The sequence below is a fragment of the Ornithodoros turicata genome, chromosome 6, assembly GCF_037126465.1.
Source record: "Ornithodoros turicata isolate Travis chromosome 6, ASM3712646v1, whole genome shotgun sequence".
Taxonomy (NCBI): domain Eukaryota; kingdom Metazoa; phylum Arthropoda; class Arachnida; order Ixodida; family Argasidae; genus Ornithodoros; species Ornithodoros turicata.
Window position 1 is genome coordinate 29297783 of NC_088206.1, and position 23740 is coordinate 29321522.

At 46.0% G+C, this 23740-nt stretch overlaps 1 protein-coding gene and 1 long non-coding RNA gene across 3 annotated transcripts in view; both read right to left on the reverse strand.

Moving 5' to 3' along the window:
* Positions 1-23740, reverse strand: part of LOC135397779 (uncharacterized) — a 46704-nt gene that overhangs the window by 15282 nt on the left and 7682 nt on the right. Inside the window, exon 1 of one of the 2 annotated variants that reach the window (XR_010423740.1) lies at positions 9447-9531. The exons of the other annotated variant lie outside the window; for it this stretch is intronic. This is a non-coding gene — a long non-coding RNA (uncharacterized LOC135397779). Of the gene's footprint in view, positions 1-9446; positions 9532-23740 lie in introns of those variants that run through there. 2 annotated transcript variants of the gene reach the window in all.
* On the reverse strand, positions 18675-19460 carry LOC135397441 (uncharacterized). Its single transcript, XM_064629049.1, has one exon. The coding sequence runs from the start codon at positions 19458-19460 to the stop codon at positions 18675-18677; it is 786 nt and encodes a 261-aa protein (XP_064485119.1).

A 23740-nucleotide genomic window follows, 5' to 3' on the forward strand; every position in this document is an offset into this window, starting at 1 on the left:
CTCTGGTGCTGCCGCATCGTTCCATGAGTATCTGTTTCTCTGCGTGCAGCCATAGAAGCCATGTTAATCTGTAAGTTTGAGTTTCAAACACGTCTAGTATCATTTATTTGTTTCTTTAATGGCTTTTTTTCCTGCATATATATATATATATATATATATAAGCAGGAAAAATCAGAAGACGACAAAGAGCTTACAGGAAAACACAAAGGGGAGTTTATTAAGACATATAGGGATAGGGGTCGACGTTTCGGCAGTCAGCGCTGCCTTCGACGGGACTGGGGTTTGGTGACAAGAACAAGCTTTATATATGGGAGAGGGTTATGTACAAGGGAAAGAGAGCAGCGCATGCGCTTTTGTCATGACTAACATAGGTTGGTGACTAAGTGAAAGGGGAATGACCGGGTCTGTGCAGCAGGACCTTGAGGAAATACCCGTGAGCCTGAAAAAGAGACAAAAGAGTATGTATTGTGCTGGATTAGGAATGCAGGTTGCGAATAGTAGAAAGGATTCCTGGATCTTCGTTTATCTGACACTGAAATTTATGAATGAGATAAGACTCGCGCTGTTCCCTGAGCCGCTGGGAAAGAAAGCCTGACTGCAGGATGAAAATAGATATATTGGTAATTGAGTGTCCTGGTTTACTGAAATGGCGCGACACTGGCAGATTAGGTGGTTATTGAATCGCGTTCTAAATGAAGTAGCTGTCTGTCCGATATATTGGGCGTTGCATTCATTACATTGAAGAAGATAGACAACATTGGAAGAATTACAGTTAAAGTCGCCATTAATGTTGACCCGATAATTTGAATTGGTACTATCTGCAGAGTTAGCGGCTTGCATTGATTTACAAATTTGGCATCTAGTTGCATTACAAGGGTGGCAACCAATGTTATTTTCTGGAAGTTTGTTAATTTTGGCATTTACTAGTCTGTCTTGGATGTTCCGCGCCCGGCGATAACTTACGCGCGGTGGCTGTGAGAATATTTCCTTCATCCGATCAGATTGTGAAAGAATTGTGTAGTGGCGGTTGAGTATCCGGCTAATGTTAGGAACGCTGCCATTGAATGTGACAGTGAGATTTACTGCAGAATCACCATTGGCTCGAGGAGATCTTTGGAGCAATTGTTGGCGATCTGTGGATCTTGCTCTGGCTATAGCGTCTTTAACAAGTTTGTCCGGGTATTCACGATCAATGAAGGTTTGTTCTAGTCGTTGGAGATGGTTGTCTAGTTCGGCATCGTTAGTGCATATTCTGCGGTGGCGCAATGCCTGACTATAAGGTATGGCTAATTTAGTATGCCTTGGATGGCAACTGCGGAACGATAAGTATTGCTGAGCATCTGTAGGCTTCCGGTATAAGTTGGTTGAGATGCCGCCGTCTTGTAACTTGACTTCCACATCCAAGAAGGTAACAGTGGAGGCGGAGTAGTGGGAGGTAAATTGAATGTTAGGGTGAATTTGGTTGAACCGGTTGATGAACGTGAGAAGGTCGCTTTCAGAATGAGGCCATATGATAAAAATATCATCTAAAAATCTCTTGTACAAAAGTGGTTTCAACACGGAACATTCGAGAAATGTTTCCTCCAGGGATGCCATGAAGATATTTGCATAGTTGGGGGCCATTCTCGTGCCCATAGCTGTCCCGTTAACTTGCAGATAGTGCTTGTTATCAAATTCAAAGTTATTGGAGGTCAAAATAAGTGTTAGCAGTTCGGTGAGGACAGTAGGATCATATGGCTGGTCAGGTTGATTTTTGTATGCTGAAACGGCCGCTGCTATACCATCTGCGTGGGGAATATTAGTGTAAAGGGACGTGACGTCTAACGTTGCCAAGAGACAGCTTGAGGGAACGGTTACTTGCGATACAGTTTGAAGGAAATGGTTGGTATCTTTGACGTAGGAAGGTAATTTAGGGGGGATAGATTTGAGAACGTGATCGACGAAGGACGATATATTTTCTGTAGCGGTACCGCTACTGGACACAATTGGTCTTCCGGGATTGCCTGGTTTATGTATCTTAGGGAGCATGTAAAATCGGCCTGGTTTAGGGTCTTTAGGAAGTAAGTATTCGTAGAGCGCATCGCCAATTCTCTTAGTGGTCTTTAACCGTTTTAGTGTTTTACATATATCTGCGGCAATTTCATTAGTGGGGTCGGATTCGAGAGGTTTGTAAAAGTCTGCACAATTAAGTTGACGGAGTCCTTCCGCCACATAAGCTTGCTTATCCATTACGACTATGGCACCTCCTTTATCAGCCTGTTTGATGATGATACCTTCGTTGCTTTCTAGCGCGGACATGCTTTGCTGTTCTGCTTTCGTAAGATTGTGCCGGAATTTCCGATTGTTTGAGCTTGCATAAGTACTGAGAATATCTTTCTGAACAGCTTTGATATACATATCAAGACTTTTATCTCGGTTCGGGTTGGGAGTAAAATCGGATTTTATACGGAAAGGATTTAGATTTGATTGTGGTTTGTCGTAGAAGTATTCCGTAAGGCGTAGTCGCCGCGCAAAGTTGTCAAGATCCAGATGTAGCTGATATTCATCGATTTTACTGTTATTGGGACAAAACGATAATCCCTTCTCCAGTAGAGAGATTTCCGCGGGTGTAAGGTCACGGGAAGAAATGTTCACTACGCTAGATTTGGTTAGTGTGGGGATGTCGGGGGCAAACTGGCTGTTGCTGTCTAACGGAGTATCTGGACGTAGTTGTGAAGTATTGCTACTGGCTTCGGAATTAGAGGATGCCGAATCTGTGGAATTATTATGAGTTGGAGGGCAATCGATTTTGTCTCTAAATAATTTCTTTTGCTTTCGGAGCTTCAGGTGGACGTTTTTCTTTTGGAGGAATTTGTCTAACTCTGATCTATGAGAATGTGACAACGGGGTAGTGCTGTTAATGGCGTCGGCGTCTTCGGATAGAGACTGGATAGTATCTTGGCAGTGAGAAATTAGAATTTTAGTTAGGTCTAAAGATGCTTTGTTAAGAATGGACAGCCATTGCACATTGCGTTCATGGTTCAGGGGGAAGGTTGATGTTTTTTGGATTTCTAGCCCACGCGGCATCCTGTCGTTTTCATGATAAGTAGCCAAAGTATCACGATGGGAGGTGTAGCGTGCAACTTTATCCGCGATTTTTCTGAGCTTAAAGAACGCCTCAGTGCTACTGCTGACAATTTGTGGAGAGTGAATTGGTACTGAATTGGTACTTGTAATGCAACTAGATGCCAAATTTGTAAATCAATGCAAGCCGCTAACTCTGCAGATAGTACCAATTCAAATTATCGGGTCAACATTAATGGCGACTTTAACTGTAATTCTTCCAATGTTGTCTATCTTCTTCAATGTAATGAATGCAACGCCCAATATATCGGACAGACAGCTACTTCATTTAGAACGCGATTCAATAACCACCTAATCTGCCAGTGTCGCGCCATTTCAGTAAACCAGGACACTCAATTACCAATATATCTATTTTCATCCTGCAGTCAGGCTTTCTTTCCCAGCGGCTCAGGGAACAGCGCGAGTCTTATCTCATTCATAAATTTCAGTGTCAGATAAACGAAGATCCAGGAATCCTTTCTACTATTCGCAACCTGCATTCCTAATCCAGCACAATACATACTCTTTTGTCTCTTTTTCAGGCTCACGGGTATTTCCTCAAGGTCCTGCTGCACAGACCCGGTCATTCCCCTTTCACTTAGTCACCAACCTATGTTAGTCATGACAAAAGCGCATGCGCTGCTCTCTTTCCCTTGTACATAACCCTCTCCCATATATAAAGCTTGTTCTTGTCACCAAACCCCAGTCCCGTCGAAGGCAGCGCTGACTGCCGAAACGTCGACCCCTATCCCTATATGTCTTAATAAACTCCCCTTTGTGTTTTCCTGTAAGCTCTTTGTCGTCTTCTGATTTTTCCTGCTTATTTCATTCTCGTGGTCAACCGCCCTCCTAAGCTTCTAATCTATATATATATATATATATATATATATATATATATATATAGGTATTCAATAAATATCAGAAGTGGAGACTGTGCTTCTACAGGACAAGGAATAAAAAGGTAACTTTATTAAAAACTAAGAGGGGGGCGTTCGACGTTTCGACAGCAGCGCTCTCTTCAAGAGGAATGGGATATTATGGTAACGCAAGACAATTCCAAAGAATGAGATTGGAATATGTACAAGGAGAGAGGGCAGCTCTCACTCTTTGGAATTGTCTTGCGTTACTATAATATTCCATTCCTGTTGAAGACAGCGCTGCTGTCGAAACGTCGAACACCCCCTCTTAGTTCTTAATGTTCACCTATTATTCCTTGTCCTGTAGAAGCACCGTCTCCACTTCTGATCTTTATTAAACAGGTTTATTTTTCGTGGTCTACCGCATTCGTTTATTTCTTTATCTATATATATAGAGAGAGAGAAAGAGAGAGAGGGGTAAAGCCATTAAAAAATAAATAAATGATGCTAGACGTGTTTCAAATTCAAACTTACAGATTAAAATGGCTTCTATGGCTGCACGCAGAGAAACAGATACTCATTGAACGATGCGACAGCACCAGAGGACACGTGTTTCGCCGTGTTTGCGGCTCGTCGGCCCTGGGTAGCTGCGCATCGTTCGGGATTGGCAAACCAGGGGTCACTCAGCGAGCGATATACACCTGGGAGGGTGACTGAGCACTCCTCAATGCCACAGTGCAAGCCAGTGAACTATAAAGAGGGGGAAAGCCATTAAAGAGACAAGTAAATGACGTGAGACGTGTTTGAAATTCAAACTCACAGATTGAGATGGCTTCTATGGCTGCACGTAGGGAAACGGATACTCATGGAACGATGCGACAGCACCAGAGGACACGTGTTTCGCCGTGTTTGCGGCTCGTCAGCCCTGGGTAGCTGCGCATCTTTATATTTCACTGGCTTGCGCTGTGGCATTGAGGAGTGCTCAGTCACCCTCCCAGGTGTATATCGCTCGCTGAGTGACCCCTGGTTTGCCGATCCCGAACGATGCGTAGCTACCCAGGGCTGACGAGCCGCAAACACGGCGAGACACGTGTCCTCTGGTGCTGTCGCATCGTTACATGAGTATTTGTTTCTCTACGTGCAGCCATAGAAGCCATCTTAATCTGTAGCCATCTTAAGTAAAATAATAAGACGTGGACGACATACATATATATATATATATGTATATGTAGATACTCATGGAACGATGCGACAGCACCAGAGGACATGTGTTTCGCCGTGTTTGCGGCTCGTCAGCCCTGGGTAGCTGCGCAACTTTATATTTCATTGGCTTGCGCTATGGGATTGAGGAGTGCTCAGTCACCCTCCCAGGTGTATATCGCTCGCTGAGTGACCCCTGGTTTGCCGATCCCGAACGATGCGTAGCTACCCAGGGCTGACGAGCCGCAAACACGGCGAGACACGTGTCCTCTGGTGCTGTCGCATCGTTCCATGAGTATTTGTTTCTCTACGTGCAGCCATAGAAGCCATCTTAATCTGTAGCCATCTTAAGTAAAATAATAAGACGTGGACGACATACATATATATATATATGTATATGTAGATACTCATGGAACGATGCGACAGCACCAGAGGACATGTGTTTCGCCGTGTTTGCGGCTCGTCAGCCCTGGGTAGCTGCGCAACTTTATATTTCATTGGCTTGCGCTATGGGATTGAGGAGTGCTCAGTCACCCTCCCAGGTGTATATCGCTCGCTGAGTGACCCCTGGTTTGCCGATCCCGAACGATGCGTAGCTACCCAGGGCTGACGAGCCGCAAACACGGCGAGACACGTGTCCTCTGGTGCTGTCGCATCGTTCCATGAGTATTTGTTTCTCTACGTGCAGCCATAGAAGCCATCTTAATCTGTAGCCATCTTAAGTAAAATAATAAGACGTGGACGAGATACATATATATATATATATGTAGATACTCATGGAACGATGCGACAGCACCAGAGGACATGTGTTTCGCCGTGTTTGCGGCTCGTCAGCCCTGGGTAGCTGCGCATCTTTATATTTCACTGGCTTGCGCTGTGGCATTGAGGAGTGCTCAGTCACCCTCCCAGGTGTATATCGCTCGCTGAGTGACCCCTGGTTTGCCGATCCCGAACGATGCGTAGCTACCCAGGGCTGACGAGCCGCAAACACGGCGAGACACGTGTCCTCTGGTGCTGTCGCATCGTTACATGAGTATTTGTTTCTCTACGTGCAGCCATAGAAGCCATCTTAATCTGTAGCCATCTTAAGTAAAATAATAAGACGTGGACGAGATACATATATATATATATATATGTAGATACTCATGGAACGATGCGACAGCACCAGAGGACATGTGTTTCGCCGTGTTTGCGGCTCGTCAGGTCTGGGTAGCTGCAGATCGATCGGAATTGGCAAACCATAGATCGCTCAGCGAGCGATCTACACCTGGGAGGGTGACTCAGCACTCCTCAATGCCACAGTGCAAACCAATGAATTATAATGAGGGAAAAAAGCCATTAAGGCAACATGTAAATGACACTAGACGTGTTTGAAATTCAAAATTACACTGGCTTGCACTGTGGCATTGAGGAATGCCTAGTCACCCTCCCAGGTGTAGATCGCTCGCTGAGCGACCCCTGGTTTGCCAATTCCGAACGATGTGCAACTACCCAGAGCTGACGAGCCGCAAACACGGCGAAACACGTGTCCTCTGGTGCTGTCGCATCGTTCCATGAGTATTTGTTTCTCTACGTGCAGCCATAGAAGCCATCTTAATCTGTAGCCATCTTAAGTAAAATAATAAGACGTGGACGAGATACATATATATATATATGTAGATACTCATGTAACGATGCGACAGCACCAGAGGACATGTGTTTCGCCGTGTTTGCGGCTCGTCAGCCCTGGGTAGCTGCGCAACTTTATATTTCATTGGCTTGCGCTATGGGATTGAGGAGTGCTCAGTCACCCTCCCAGGTGTATATCGCTCGCTGAGTGACCCCTGGTTTGCCGATCCCGAACGATGCGTAGCTACCCAGGGCTGACGAGCCGCAAACACGGCGAGACACGTGTCCTCTGGTGCTGTCGCATCGTTCCATGAGTATTTGTTTCTCTACGTGCAGCCATAGAAGCCATCTTAATCTGTAGCCATCTTAAGTAAAATAATAAGACGTGGACGAGATACATATATATATATGTAGATACTCATGGAACGATGCGACAGCACCAGAGGACATGTGTTTCGCCGTGTTTGCGGCTCGTCAGGTCTGGGTAGCTGCAGATCGATCGGAATTGGCAAACCATAGATCGCTCAGCGAGCGATCTACACCTGGGAGGGTGACTCAGCATTCCTGAATGCCACAGTGCAAGCCAATGAATTATAATGAGGGAAAAAAGCCATTAAGGCAACAAGTAAATGACACTAGACGTGTTTGAAATTCAAAATTACACTGGCTTGCACTGTGGCATTGAGGAATGCCTAGTCACCCTCCCAGGTGTAGATCGCTCGCTGAGCGACCCCTGGTCTGCCAATTCCGAACGATGTGCAGCTACCCAGAGCTGACGAGCCGCAAACACGGCGAAACACGTGTCCTCTCGTGCTGTCGCATCGTTCCATGAGTATCTGTCTCTCTACGTGCAGCCATAGAAGCCATCTTAATCTGTAAGTTTCAATTTCAAACACGTCTAGCGTCATTTACTTATTTCTTTATTGGCTTTTTCCCTCTTTTATATATATATATATATATAATGTGAATATAATGATATAATAATGATGAGATGAGATAATAATAATGAGAATATGTATATATACATATATGATGAGTATATATATATATATATAATAAGTAAACAGCCCACTGCACAGCGGTTGTAACGGAAAATAATTTGCTAGTGAGATCGCCCTGTCGGAAAAATCGCGAATGAAGCCAACCCAGGTGCGATGGTTGTGTCGCTTGGAAGGATTGTCACCGTGTATGTTTTTACTTGCATGCAAACCACCCAGCACACAGCTGTTGTAGCAGAAAAGAAATTGCGAGCCCAGTCGGAAAAAAATCGCGAATGAAGTCAACCCATGTGCGATGGCGCCATCGCTTGTCAGGGTTGCCAGCCTCCTTACTTACATGGAAACTGCAGACGCGCCGCCCCCCCTGGCACGGAAAAAATTACAAATGAAGTCGACCCAGGCGGAAATATGTGGGAACGTTAACCACGCGGGCCGCCATCCGCCGACGCGCCACTCACCGCGCGGAGGCAACAATTGCGCGTGAAGTCGACCAGGCTGAAAGATGTGCGATGATAAGCGCACTCGCCGCCCACCGCATTCGGGAAAAAAATCGAGAGTGAAGTCGGCCCAGACGCGATGGTGACACCTCCTGTCGGCTAAGGAGCTCAAAGGACCATGTCGCTATACTACTCAAGCACTTTTTCTGCAAGAGAGTTGTCACTCTCTTCTGTTTGATTATTAGTTTTCTACGTGGGAGTCTAGGGGTTGTCACACGCTTGCGCTTCATTCAAATTATTGTTGTACATGGGGGTTCGAACGATGCGCAGCTACCCAGAGCTGACGAGCCGAAAACACGGCGAAACACGTGTACTCTGGTGCTGTCGCATCGTTCCATGAGTATCTGTTTCACTGCGTGCAGCCATAGAAGCCATCTTAATATGTAATTTTGAATTGGGGTAGTTGTCACACTTTTTGTATCATTCAGTATATTTTCTACGCGGGCGTTTAGGGGATTGTCATATTTTTTCTGTCATTGAAGTTATTTTTGTACGCAGGGGTCTAGGGCTTGTCACTGTCTTGCGTTTTATACAACTTATATTTCAGGGTGTGGAGAGTCTAAGGTGTGTTGATATTTTTATGCAACATTCGACATTTGTCCCCCGTGGAGGTCTGGGATTGTCACAGATTTTTGCTTCATCCAATTGATTTTGCTTCTCGGGAGTCTAGGAGCTGTCCACTTTTGTGATCTGTTGTGGTCAGTCATTTGTCTGTGCAAATGACGTGGTGTACTTGCAGAGATATAAACACTTGAACACATGTGCCCATCAAGCTCTGACATCACAGCCCTGGCAGTCACGTGACTGTGCTGACCACAGTGCCGCACGAGTTTTGTTGTTCGCGGTGCCCGTCTTCTATACAGTATTATGATTACTCCCTCTGTTGTAAAACTTACGTGTATACATGTCCATACCGATGCAGCTAATTGCGGTTTTTCTGAACGCCTTGAAACTTCAAAACCACATTTGATAATCTATGCGCACTTTCCTCAATATAATCACGTCTCGCAGCAGTTTTTCTAGATTGATCTTTTCCAGCATGACGTTTCCTGGCATGCATTGTCCTGATATGAGTTGTGCCTGAATCAGCCGTCCTGCTACGGATATTGAATGTGGCTGGGGTAGATACGTTTCCAGACGGCCACGATATAATACCAGTTGCTATTTTGTGCGTTCTTACTCACCTGTCATGATTCCCGGGGTCGGGCTGGATCAGGTGAAGGATGGAGATGTTTGTTTTTCGCTTTCACTAGACTGATCGATTGGACCTGCCAACAGAGTGTATTGGTTATGTTATGACCCATTTTCAGCCGTCAAGCGCAGACCGGAGCACTAATGACAACAGCTCACTCATATGTCCACCCACCTCTGCTTACTTACTCCCGCCTACGCTGTCACTTTCTCACGTTCGGAACATTAGCCATAGTGAGTGTGAGTAAGTGGTAGAAAAAACGCTATCTTGGAATAATCTCTGATGTCGCAGATAAACCCACAATCTGAGAGCATCTCTGGTGGATGCCCTATTATCTGCGTGTCTGTCACGCGTCACGTCCCCTTTTGTCACCACAGGGATACGATTAGAGAACCGCCACCCCACAGTTTGATGAGCTTTTTTTTAAATTCTGTGTTAGCGCCGCGAAGCAACTGTGGCTATGAGCGGCGTATAGACGTGGACAGAGAGGACAGCAGGAAGGAGTTGGGGACACGGGGGTTAGTATGCGTCCTGGGCCGACTTCAAGTGGAACTGTGCCGACATTCGTCTGGAAAGTCTCGGAAAACCCAGGGAAAACGTCAGTTTGACGAGCTATCCATCCACTAGAACACTGAAGCAAAGTCTCCCTTCCAGTCAATAGTGAGTCCTGTAAACGCGCGTTCACTGCTAACTTCAGTTAAGAACCATCGTTTTCGAGTTGGATGCTTCGCGCCGCCACCTCTGTCAATCGGTGGTCAGACACCTAATACGTTCCGCAACGCGACGTGTGTGTGTGTATATATATATATATATATATATATAAGTTCAAAAAAAGACGCGGAAACAGATTTTAGGGAAGTTACAAACACTAGTTTATTACATAGGGAGACGTTAAAAAGTAAAATGGACAAGGGGTCGACGTTTCGACAGTGGGACTGTCTTCGTCAGGACACTGTCTTTTGTCCTGACGAAGACAGTGCCACTGTCGAAACGTCGACCCCTTGCCCATTTTACTTTTTAACGTCTCCCTATGTAATAAACTAGTGTTTGTAACTCCCCTACAATCTGTTTCCGCGTCTTTTTTTGAACTTCTGTAAAACTTCGCGGCCGTTTGATAATCCTTTTACCTCACCCTATATATATATATATATATATATATATATATATATATTGGAAAAGAAAATTAGCAAGAGCTCTTTGGCTGCACGTGTAGCATATGTTTGTAAGTCAAACGTCGCCATGCCAGTACTGGACAGCTGTTTCGGCCTTGTTGTGCCATCATCAGCAGTACGCAGACAGGCAATGTTTGAGCGGATGGCGTCAGAAGGTCACGTGGCACGTGATGCCTCCCGTCAGGGTGTCCTAAGACACCTCTGAGAGCCCAGTGCAGAGCCAGTCAAGTGCATAAGGGAAAAGAAAATTAGCAAGAGCTCTTGGGCTGCACGTGTAGCATATGTTTGTAAGTCACACGTCGCCATGCCAGTACTGGACAGCTGTTTCGGCCTTGTTGGGCCATCAGCAGTACGCAGACAGGCAACGTTTGAGCGGATGGCGTCAGAAGGTCACGTGGCACGTGATGCCTCCCGTCAGGGTGTCCTAAGACACCTCTGAGAGCCCAGTGCAGAGCCAGTCAAGTGCATAAGGGAAAAGAAAATTAGCAAGAGCTCTTGGGCTGCACGTGTAGCATATGTTTGTAAGTCACACGTCGCCATGCCAGTACTGGACAGCTGTTTCGGCCTTGTTGGGCCATCATCATCAGTACACAGGCAGGCAACGTTTGAGCGGATGGCGTCAGAAGGTCACGTGGCACGTGATGCCTCCCGTCAGGGTGTCCTAAGACACCTCTGAGAGCCCAGTGCAGAGCCAGTCAAGTGCATAAGGGAAAAGAAAATTAGCAAGAGCTCTTGGGCTGCACGTGTAGCATATGTTTGTAAGTCACACGTCGCCATGCCAGTACTGGACAGCTGTTTCGGCCTTGTTGGGCCATCATCAGCAGTACCCAGGCAGGCAACGTTTGAGCGGATGGCGTCAGAAGGTCACGTGGCACGTGATGCCTCCGGTCAGGGTGTCCTAAAACACCTCTGAGAGCCCAGTGCAGAGCCAGTCAAGTGCATAAGGGAAAATAAAATTAGCAAGAGCTCTTGGGCTGCACGTGTAGCATATGTTTGTAAGTCACACGTCGCCATGCCAGTACTGGACACCTGTGCATGCCAGTACTGGACAGAGCTCTTGCTAATTTTCTTTTCCCTTATGCACTTGGCTGGCTCTGCACTGGGCTCTCAGAGGTGTCTTAGGACACGCTGACGGGAGGCATCACGTGCCACGTGACCTTCTGACGCCATCCGCTCAAACGTTGCGTGCCTGCGTAGTGCTGATGATGGCCCAACAAGGCCGAAACAGCTGTCCAGTACTGGCATGGCGACGTTTGACTTACAAACACATATACAGTCGGACCTCGTTTTATGAACCCTCGATATACGAATTCCCTCAACTTACGAACGGCTCCACAGGGAACCAAACTTTTGCCGTGTATTTTGATCTCGTTATAGGAACCCTCGATATCCGAACTATGAACGGATTATTAGGGAACGGACCCAAAGTAGCCAAGCCATTCTGACCTCGATATACGAACGGGCGTTATGAACGTACAGAGGACAGGCCAATGAACCGGAGGATAATGAAAGTTCTTCAGTACATGCTGCAAAGGTCAAACATACAATGTCCCAACGTCGCTACGTTCCACAAACATGATTCACCATTTCCTGAAAGAATAATTCGGGCGTTTACAGCCGAACGGTTGTGAGTTTGGACCAGGTCTCCGAGATGGAAACATCTTGCCGTTCCAAGAGAAGGCGTTCAGTCCTGACAGCCGGTGACATGCGTAATATTTGCCGTTGGAAACAGTCTCATCTGCGCGCGATATGGTACTTTAAGGACCGGGTGGATGAGTCAAGTGTCAGACTTCTGTCATCTCTTCTAAACAGGATAGACCCTGCAGAAAGTATGGTGCAAAGCACAATTACGCAGTATTTTCAAAAATAAAACTTATTCAAATCAGTTTCCCGTGTTTTTGTGAGGTATTTGTGCACTGCACTCCTCGGACCTCGATTTACGAATACCTCGATTTACGAACGATTTTCTGAGAAACGAAGGGTGTTCGTAAAGCGAGGTTTGACTGTATATATATATATATATATATATATATAGGTACTCATGGACCGATGCGACAGCACCAGGGGACACGTGTTTCGCCGTGTTTGCGGCTCGTCAGCCCTGGGTAGACCTGCCCTGGGTAGCCCTGACCCCTGGTTTGCCAGTCCCGAAGGGTGCCCAGCTACCAGGGATGGGCAGTATTTAAATACATTGTATTTAAAATAGTATTTAAATACAGGCAAGAAAAATGTATTTATATTTGCATTTAAATACCGTTTTAGGCGTATTTATATTTAAAATACACTGAAATACACATATCTCATCCTCCCGTATTTGCCGGCTTCTCTCGAGTTCTACATTGTTCGTCTCCAGTAATGAAGGGTATCTTCGTTAGTTGGTCCGCTGTACGTATTTGGGACGCCCTCAGGAGTGAGGACGCCATGGCGAGTGAGGGCATGGCCCAGTACGTAATGTCCGTGGGGGAGGCTATAGGTCACTCATCCCGTGTGTTCGGAGATTTCTGTCCTTCTAGAAAACAGCACAATGTGCGAATGAGGGCATCACCACCCCCGTTACTTCAGTCTTGGAAGCCAAGAGAGAAATGAGAACACAAATTTGGAAAAAAATGTGATTTGTGACCCTCTTGCGTCACTTGACAAAGCCTGGTGTCTAAAGGGAACTCTTAAAATGCACCTTTAGCAGCCAACGAGCCGTTGCATCCAATGCGCCGTTACGTCCACCGATGGATGTAACGGCGCGTTGGATGTAACGTCTCGTTGGACGTAGCGTCCCCGGACCCGCTAGCTTCACAAACATTCCAGTAACGTTCAACAGGATTGCCCTGTAATGTTCGTAATGTTGAAACAGCCAGCAAGCGGATTACACACAGATAAATGTTTCTTAGGATAACGGTACTTAGAACTGCAGCTTTATTTCTGGTTTCTCTTTCTTTCTTGTATTGATCGATTTAGTTTTATTTTTATCTTTATTATTTTATTTTGTTTTTCATGAACGCTCCACGTGAAGAAAAATCGATCAAGCGGCCGCTGCACAATTATTTCCGCCCACGCAATGAGCAACAGTCATTTCCGGAACCCAAATTCACGTTCGCGAAGCAAGGAAAACCAACGACAACCAACGACAGCGATGGGGGAGGGGGGATATATTTATTAGACGAAAAAAAAAAAACAGGCTAAAGGTCAGCCAAACGGGACGTCGACTTGCTATTCCGGACGGCTCGGTTCGGCCGGTACGGTTTCCTTGGAAGTCGGCCTAGGACGCGCGCTGTTGCGTTGGTCGTGACGAGCGGCCCACCCTCAGCGAGGCCAACAACGTACCGCAAGCAGAATATGACACACACTACCAGCAGCTTTTTTACCTAATGCGCTTTTACCTTTTTTACCTAATACTATATTATTTCGCGAATGTTTTGAGATTTGGGGATTTCAACTCGTGGACCAACCTCGTAATGTACAACCTGACCTAATTTATTCACTCACGACAGCAACTCTGTAACTTGTGAACATATCAAGTCATAAAACATCGTAATTTGACGGACTCTCACGAAAACAAAAATCATCATCACTATTTTTCATAATCTTACCATCTGTTTGTGTAAGAGTACTGGGGGTAGCCAGTTCGACGTCGTCGAAACTCATATCCCCATTTTTTTCTTTATCACATCACATCACATCATGAAAATAAACAAACAAAAACATTCCGAGGATACGCCGCGAAATATGTATTATGGAGTGGCTGACTCCAAAACTACATCAATACCATATTAGTTCACGACCGACATATCCTGAAGCCGCTTATCCATCGAGCATTTACATCCAAAAGATCAAGTCCACCGCGCGGTTACATCCAACGTGTCGGTACATCCATACCGTGCCGTTATAGCCAATGAGCCATTGCATCCAATGCGCCGTTACGTCCACCGATGGACGTAACGTCTCGTTGGACGTAGCGTCCCCAGACCGGAACTCCCTTCGAAAAAACGTCTTTCGAATAAACGGCGTCGATCAAACGGCGTTCGACCAAGCGGTCTTCGATCCTTCTCCAAACAGCTTAGGATTTCAGAATATCCAATTATAATGCGATGAGGAAGATGCGATGGACTGTGGACGGTGAACTGTCAAAAACAAGCCTAAACTAACCTACCCTGGAAACTAACCTAGGACCTGGCTCTAACCGGGTACGGGGCCATTACATCCAACGAGCTGTTACATCCATCGTGTCGTTACATCCATCGATGGACGTAATGGCACGATGGATGTAACAGCTCGTTGGACGTAATAGCACGGTATGGATGTAACGACGCGTTGGACGTAACAGCATGATGGATGTAATGACACGATGGATTTAACGACACGATGGACGTAACGGCCAAACAATCTGGGTCGCCATGGGGGCGATGGGAGGTAAGAAGGTCGACGGGAGGAGAAGCCCGGATTAGGAATGACAGGGGTGAACAGGTAACCTGCCTGTGTTCAAGACGACTATAACCCGCAGGCGGTTGCTGTGTATGCGTTTCCTTTCTTTCTTTTTGCTGAAACGGTGTAGGAGTGTGTCACGAATTACACTATGGTTTATTCATGGGCGGCTGTGTCACGTCGCCTGGTGAGAGCAAACACCACAGGGTGACACTCTCCTCGTATCGACACATGAAGGGTGTGCAACGGGATTCAGGAATTTTACTCGGCCGACAAAAGCACTTCCAAGTCGCTATCTCCGCACAAGACGATCATTTCGCTGTCCTGGCTGTCTCTGTATCGGAGGAATTCTTCTCCGTGGAATCGTCCAGGCAGCAACAATAACCCGTTTGTGGGTCAACCCGTGGTTTCTCCCGGATTCAGGTGACCAGGTGTGTGCACCTTCCCAACTCCATCTGGTATTCACACCACGTGATTCACACCCAGGACGCTATACCATAGGTGAAGGAGATCATTTGCAATAAAGCGCAGAACCGCGACATTCGCACGGGGACCACTCAGTTTCAAAACAACTAAGGAATTAACGACCTCAAGACTTCCTGGCCACTGACGTAGTTTATTTATTTATTTATTTATTTCCATACACCTCAAGGGCCCAGAGGGCATTACATGAGGGGGGTGGGCCAGGCAACATGTACATACTAAACAACAAGTGTACAACAAGAAAAAGAAAAAAAAGAGGAACTGGAGGGAAATAACACGAACAAATTCTGTACAAAATACAAAAATGTTTATGACACAGCGAAGTGACGCTGTAATGCAATGCGGAACTGATGGGGGTCGATGACATTGACAGTGTCCTGAGGTAAGTTGTTCCAGTCGATGATAGTATTAGGAAAGAATGATTTACTGAAAGAAGTGGTGCGAGACCGAATACGGGAAGCCTTGTAAGAATGATCGAGTCGAGCTGAAATGCGAGTAGGAGGTAATATGTAATGGGGGCGTAACGAGTTCGAGCGATAAATGTGGTTGAAGAGACAGAGACGAGAAATCCGTCGACGATGAGAGAGGTCAGCTAGCTGAAGACGTTGCTTTATCTGGGATACACTAGAGAAAGGAGAATAATCAGATGTAATGAATCGGGCAGCCCGGTTTTGAATTTTTTCGATTTCAGTGATTAAGCATTTATTATGCGGATCCCAGATAGCGGACGCGTACTCCAGCTGAGGCCGCACTAATGTGGTGTAGGCGAGGAGTTTTACATTAGATGGTGATGACTTTAGGTTCCTACGCAAGTAACCTAGAGTTCGATTGGCTTTTCGAGACACTGCCTGGATATGCTCTACCCACGAGAGATTCGATTGAAGGTGAACACCAAGGTATTTATATGAAGAGGAACATGGAATAGGGCGCCCGTTGATGGAATATGTGCGCAAGGACGGTGATGTAATTCGGCGAAAACAGACATGAGCACATTTATCAATATTTAATGACATTAGCCATTTTTCACACCAGTTATGGACTAAGGTTAGGTCTTTTTGTAGGGCGATTTGGTCAGTATCAGAGGATATTACACGGTATAAGACGCAATCATCAGCGAACAAGCGAATAGAACTAGAAATAGAAGCAGGTAAATCATTTATGTATATGAGGAACAGAAGGGGGCCGAGGACGGAACCCTGGGGAATACCAGAAGTGACAGGGCAGAAATCGGAAGAGAACTGGCTAACAGTGACACGCTGTGAACGAGATGTGAGAAACGCGGATATCCAGGAGAGAATAGTAGGGTCAATGTTTAGATGGGATAGTTTTAATAAAAGGCGCTTGTGTGGAACTCTGTCAAAAGCTTTAGAAAAGTCGAGAAAGATGGCGTCGAGTTGAAGGCGATTGTCAAGAGCTTGATGAATATCATGGACGAATACAGAAAGTTGCGTCTCACATGAGTGACCCTTACGAAAACCGTGTTGCTGTGGGAAAATTAGGGAATTTGCCTCCAAGTACTTAATTATGTTAGAATGAATGACGTGTTCCAATATTTTAGATGGAATGCTTGTAAGGGATATCGGACGGTAGTTTTGAGGGGAATGTCTGTCGCCCGATTTATAAAGCGGTATAACATTAGCAGTGCGCCAGTCATGAGGGACGTAACCATGGTCTAGCGACTGCTGGAATATAATAGACAAAAAAAGGCTCGACAGTTGCTTCGTACCTTTTAAGATTTTAGAGTTTATGTTGTCGAGACCACACGATGACGAATTTTTAAGTGACTCAATTACTTTCACAATGCCAGACGGGGAGATAGCAATTGAACCCATCGGTTCGGTATTTACCCTAGAAAGAGATGGTAGGTCGTTTGTGTATTCAGAAGTAAACACGCTGGCGAAGAATTTGTTGAATATATTCGGGCATGCATTTTCAGGGATCTTGTTGCCGCGATCGTCTGTCAAGGATGCTTCGGGGGTATGCCTAGGATTTATCGCGTGCCAGAACTTTTTGGGGTCAGTGTTGATGAACGTAGCTAGGTCTTGACCATAAAATTTTTCTTTGGATTGACGAACAGCTTTCTTGTATGCACATGCACAAGAGTTATACTTTTCCCAAGCAGCATCAGTATTTAGGAAGTTGGCCCGTCTGAAAAGCCGCTTCTTTTTATTTAACAAGGACCTAATGGTACGGTTGAACCAAGGAGCTGTCGACGAAACGACTATGGTAAGAAGTGGGATGTGTTTCTCGACTAGCTCAGTGATTTTGTCTTTGAAAAGAGACCAGTTGTCCTCTACGGACCGAGTGGAAAAGGTAGAGACAAAGTAATCCAGGTAGTTTGACAAACCTTCGTTTATGGCTGGAAAGTCAGCTCTGTTGTAGTTGCGTATAACTTTTTTTCTTAGTTGTCGCTTAGGCAACGTGACCGACACTAAGAAATGGATAACCTGGTGATCACTGAGAGGACCAAGTGAAGTGATGTCAGCAACTGTGTCGGGATGATTTGTCAGGATTAAGTCGAGAGTGGTCGATGATGATGATGAAATTCTAGTAGGAAAAGTAACCATTTGGCTAAGGTTGAAATCAGCACAGAAATCTAAGAAATCCCTTGCAATGGCAACTGAGCCTGGTTTTATAGAAAGTGTTTCCCAGTGAACAGCAGGAAAGTTGAAATCACCGAGCAAAAGCAATTTATGGGTTGGGTAACGTGCTACAATATCACTCATGACAACTTGCAAATCTGATACAAAGCTATCGATACAGGTTGGAGGCCTATAACACACACCAAGTAGTAAATTCGTGAAACAACACTCGATGCAAATCCAAATTATCTCCAATGCTGAAGATACTGGTACACAAAAGGATGGCACGTGTTCTTTAACGGCTATCAGAACGCCACCGCCCCTTCTACCCTCGCGATCATGACGATAAAACACAAAGTGAGGGAAGTCGCGAATAAGTTCAGTATCAAGAATGCCTGGCGATAACCAGGTTTCAGTTAGGACAAGAATATCGCACGAGGTAGAAGATAATATGTTTGACAGGTCTTCCTGTTTAGGGAGAAGGCTCCTAATGTTTGTAAACACAACAGAAAGAGGAAGCGTGGATTGAACAGGCGGGGGCGCCGATACCGCAAGTGGAAATGTTTGCTATTTACATTCCTCAATTTGTTCGTTAACCTCGTTAAAACGATAGCACTTGTTATCAACCAACAGTTTATCATATTTTAGTTTGAAAGGCAGTGCAAGTGATTTAGCAAAAGCAAGCAGTTGGGAACGTGCTTTGCGCACTCTGAGTGAATAATCACCGCTAATGGAGTACCCAGACTGCTTCAATTTATGTCCCAAAGATAGAATTTCTTCCTTCCTCTTGAAAAATTTGAACTTAACGATAACAGGACGATGCCTTTCTGGACGGTACCGTCCTAACCGATGAGCACGTTCAATTTCATCGTGGGAAACACTCACATTTAGCTTTTCTGAACACAGCTCGATCAGTTTAGCCTCTGACTGGGCCCACGATTCTCCAGCAACGTCAGTAATTCCATGGAAAATTAAGTTTGAACGGCGCATTCTATTTTCCATGTCATCAATTTGGTTCTCAAGCTTCGTGATATGTTTGGACATATCGGCGGATGTCGACTGAATGTTGCTAATATCAGTTCGCATGACTTTCAGGGATGTTAATTCAGTCTCAATTGTTTCAACTTTGGTAGAGAGGTTCATTATCGCTTGATCTGCGGCGTGCAGTTTTTCTTTCATGTCCTTTATGTCGTTCAATAGAATGGTTTGCCCGACCTCCAAGCGGGGGAGTATTGCGATTGCGTCGAGTAAACGAGACATTTGTTCTTCCGTAACCATAGGGCCTGGGTTTAGTTTTACGTCCCCAGACTGAACAAGTAACAACGATGATACATTGTAGCAATCACAGAACATGGATAGCAAAGCATGGGGGCTCGGGAACATCACCAAACAGACATTGTCAGATTTCCTAGCAAGTAAAGAGTGACGATTACAAACCTGAACATACAAAAGGAACGGACGATAAAGAGACCGCATCCTGGCGATGTCACCGAGCCCAATGAACCAGTAGCTGTCGGCCTCTGGAGTTTTATAGGGTCGCTCTATGTCGGATGACGTTGAACCGGCAGCGACGTGCTGTGGTACCAATGCAGGAATGATCGATAAGAATTCGGCAACACGTGGCTGGTAGGAACATGTTTGGCTGGGAGAAGGCCCTCGGTAGTGTGGAGCAGGCAGCGAAGATAGCAGCGGTAGCATCTGAACATACAAAAGGAACGGACGATAAAGAGACCGCATCCTGGCGATGTCACCGAGCCCAATCAAGTATCACGTAGGTGCGACAAAAAAGTACAGAACAGCGATGTTGAAATGAACCGCGTTTGAGATGGTCGATGGAAGGCGCTGCTAACAAGCACAGAACAGCGACGAGAACATTGACCGAGTATTCTCTGTCCGTGGATGGCTCGTTGGACGTACTGGCCCCATGGATGTGATGACTCGTTGGATGTACTGGCTCGTTGGATGTAATGAGCCGTGCATGTAGTCATACCGTGCCCCTTTAGCGGCAATTCTGCTGTCATTCATTCATTGGGAACTCGGGATAATGACTGCAGCGCACCAGACAGTTTTTAACGCGGAGTTTTTTCACTGTCGTCGCTGAAGATGGAAAGTCGACGAACATAAGTAGAGGAGGCAAGCAAGCTGGTGTATACAATTGAACGGAAACATCTCCTTGAGTCCGAGGAGCAGTGGGAGGGTCTGGACAGGACAGACAGGGGACAAGAATCGAAACCAGCAAATGAACAAATGAACACTTTATTCAACATAGAGTAAATTGAAGAAGCGATAATGTGTTCATTAGTTGGTTTTGAGTCATCGTCGGTTCTTGTCCCGTGTCCGTCCTGTCTAGTACCCCTCTCGCTGCTCCCGAGACTCAAGGAGACGTTTCCGTTCAATGGAAAGTCGGTCCACGCAAGATGCTGAAATCATCACGCTGCATCACGGAAAAATAAAGAAATATGTGGGCATTGTGTGCCGCAGACATGCATCCACAGGTGGATCCATTTATACACTAATTTAAAAGAATAATGTGCCTGGATGGCTCAAAGTATTTACAGAAGTAGTTACAGCATTTAACTACTGTCTTAATGTATTTAATTACTTTCATCATAGAGTATTTATAGGCAGTATTTAAATACATGAAACCATGTAGTATTTTGTATTTATATTTAAATACCCGAAAAGTGTATTTATGCCCATCTCTGCCAGCTACCCAGGGCTGACGAGCCGCAAACGGCGAAACACTTGTCCCCTGGTGCTGTCGCATCGTTCCATGAGTATTTGTTTCTCTGCGTGCAGCCATAGAAGCCATCTTAATCTGTAATTTTGAATTTCAAACACGTCTAGTGTCATTTACTTGTCTCTTTATGGTTTTTTCCGCTGATTAAATATATATATATATATATATATGTCTGTAACTCAAACATCGCCATGCCAGTACTGGACAGCTGTTTCGGCCTTCTTGGACCTCATCAGCAGTACGCAGGCAGGCAACGTTTGAGTGGATGGCGTCAGAAGGTCACGTAACACGTGATTCCTCCCGTCAGGGTGAGATAACTCACTCACTGAAAGCCCAGTGCAAAGCCAGTGAAGTATAATAGGAAAAAAATAGCCGGAGCTCTTTGGCTGCACGTATAGCATATGTCTGTAACTCAAACATCGCCATGCCAGTACTGGACAGCTGTTTCGGCCTTCTTGGACCTCATCAGCAGTACGCAGGCAGGCAACGTTTGAGTGGATGGCGTCAGAAGGTCACGTAACACGTGATTCCTCCCGTCAGGGTGAGATAACTCACTCACTGAAAGCCCAGTGCAAAGCCAGTGAAGTATAATAGGAAAAAAAATAGCCGGAGCTCTTTGGCTGCACGTATAGCATATGTCTGTAACTCAAACATCGCCATGCCAGTACTGGACAGCTGTTTCGGCCTTCTTGGACCTCATCAGCAGTACGCAGGCAGGCAACGTTTGAGTGGATGGCGTCAGAAGGTCACGTAACACGTGATTCCTCCCGTCAGGGTGAGATAACTCACTCACTGAAAGCCCAGTGCAAAGCCAGTGAAGTATAATAGGAAAAAAAATAGCCGGAGCTCTTTGGCTGCACGTATAGCATATGTCTGTAACTCAAACATCGCCATGCCAGTACTGGACAGCTGTTTCGGCCTTCTTGGACCTCATCAGCAGTACGCAGGCAGGCAACGTTTGAGTGGATGGCGTCAGAAGGTCACGTAACACGTGATTCCTCCCGTCAGGGTGAGATAACTCACTCACTGAAAGCCCAGTGCAAAGCCAGTGAAGTATAATAGGAAAAAAAAATAGCCGGAGCTCTTTGGCTGCACGTATAGCATATGTCTGTAACTCAAACATCGCCATGCCAGTACTGGACAGCTGTTTCGGCCTTCTTGGACCTCATCAGCAGTACGCAGGCAGGCAACGTTTGAGTGGATGGCGTCAGAAGGTCACGTAACACGTGATTCCTCCCGTCAGGGTGAGATAACTCACTCACTGAAAGCCCAGTGCAAAGCCAGTGAAGTATAATAGGAAAAAAAAATAGCCGGAGCTCTTTGGCTGCACGTATAGCATATGTCTGTAACTCAAACATCGCCATGCCAGTACTGGACAGCTGTTTCGGCCTTCTTGGACCTCATCAGCAGTACGCAGGCAGGCAACGTTTGAGTGGATGGCGTCAGAAGGTCACGTAACACGTGATTCCTCCCGTCAGGGTGAGATAACTCACTCACTGAAAGCCCAGTGCAAAGCCAGTGAAGTATAATAGGAAAAAAAAATAGCCGGAGCTCTTTGGCTGCACGTATAGCATATGTCTGTAACTCAAACATCGCCATGCCAGTACTGGACAGCTGTTTCGGCCTTCTTGGACCTCATCAGCAGTACGCAGGCAGGCAACGTTTGAGTGGATGGCGTCAGAAGGTCACGTAACACGTGATTCCTCCCGTCAGGGTGAGATAACTCACTCACTGAAAGCCCAGTGCAAAGCCAGTGAAGTATAATAGGAAAAAAAATAGCCGGAGCTCTTTGGCTGCACGTATAGCATATGTCTGTAACTCAAACATCGCCATGCCAGTACTGGACAGCTGTTTCGGCCTTCTTGGACCTCATCAGCAGTACGCAGGCAGGCAACGTTTGAGTGGATGGCGTCAGAAGGTCACGTAACACGTGATTCCTCCCGTCAGGGTGAGATAACTCACTCACTGAAAGCCCAGTGCAAAGCCAGTGAAGTATAATAGGAAAAAAAAAATAGCCGGAGCTCTTTGGCTGCACGTATAGCATATGTCTGTAACTCAAACATCGCCATGCCAGTACTGGACAGCTGTTTCGGCCTTCTTGGACCTCATCAGCAGTACGCAGGCAGGCAACGTTTGAGTGGATGGCGTCAGAAGGTCACGTAACACGTGATTCCTCCCGTCAGGGTGAGATAACTCACTCACTGAAAGCCCAGTGCAAAGCCAGTGAAGTATAATAGGAAAAAAAATAGCCGGAGCTCTTTGGCTGCACGTATAGCATATGTCTGTAACTCAAACATCGCCATGCCAGTACTGGACAGCTGTTTCGGCCTTCTTGGACCTCATCAGCAGTACGCAGGCAGGCAACGTTTGAGTGGATGGCGTCAGAAGGTCACGTAACACGTGATTCCTCCCGTCAGGGTGAGATAACTCACTCACTGAAAGCCCAGTGCAAAGCCAGTGAAGTATAATAGGAAAAAAAATAGCCGGAGCTCTTTGGCTGCACGTATAGCATATGTCTGTAACTCAAACATCGCCATGCCAGTACTGGACAGCTGTTTCGGCCTTCTTGGACCTCATCAGCAGTACGCAGGCAGGCAACGTTTGAGTGGATGGCGTCAGAAGGTCACGTAACACGTGATTCCTCCCGTCAGGGTGAGATAACTCACTCACTGAAAGCCCAGTGCAAAGCCAGTGAAGTATAATAGGAAAAAAAATAGCCGGAGCTCTTTGGCTGCACGTATAGCATATGTCTGTAACTCAAACATCGCCATGCCAGTACTGGACAGCTGTTTCGGCCTTCTTGGACCTCATCAGCAGTACGCAGGCAGGCAATGTTTGAGTGGATGGCGTCAGAAGGTCACGTAACATGTGATTCCTCCCGTCAGGGTGAGAT

What these genes read in the sequence shown, in the direction of transcription:
- LOC135397441 (XM_064629049.1), bottom strand. Translation starts at nt 19,460, where the DNA reads ATGTTCTGTGATTGCTACAATGTATCATCGTTGTTACTTGTTCAGTCT.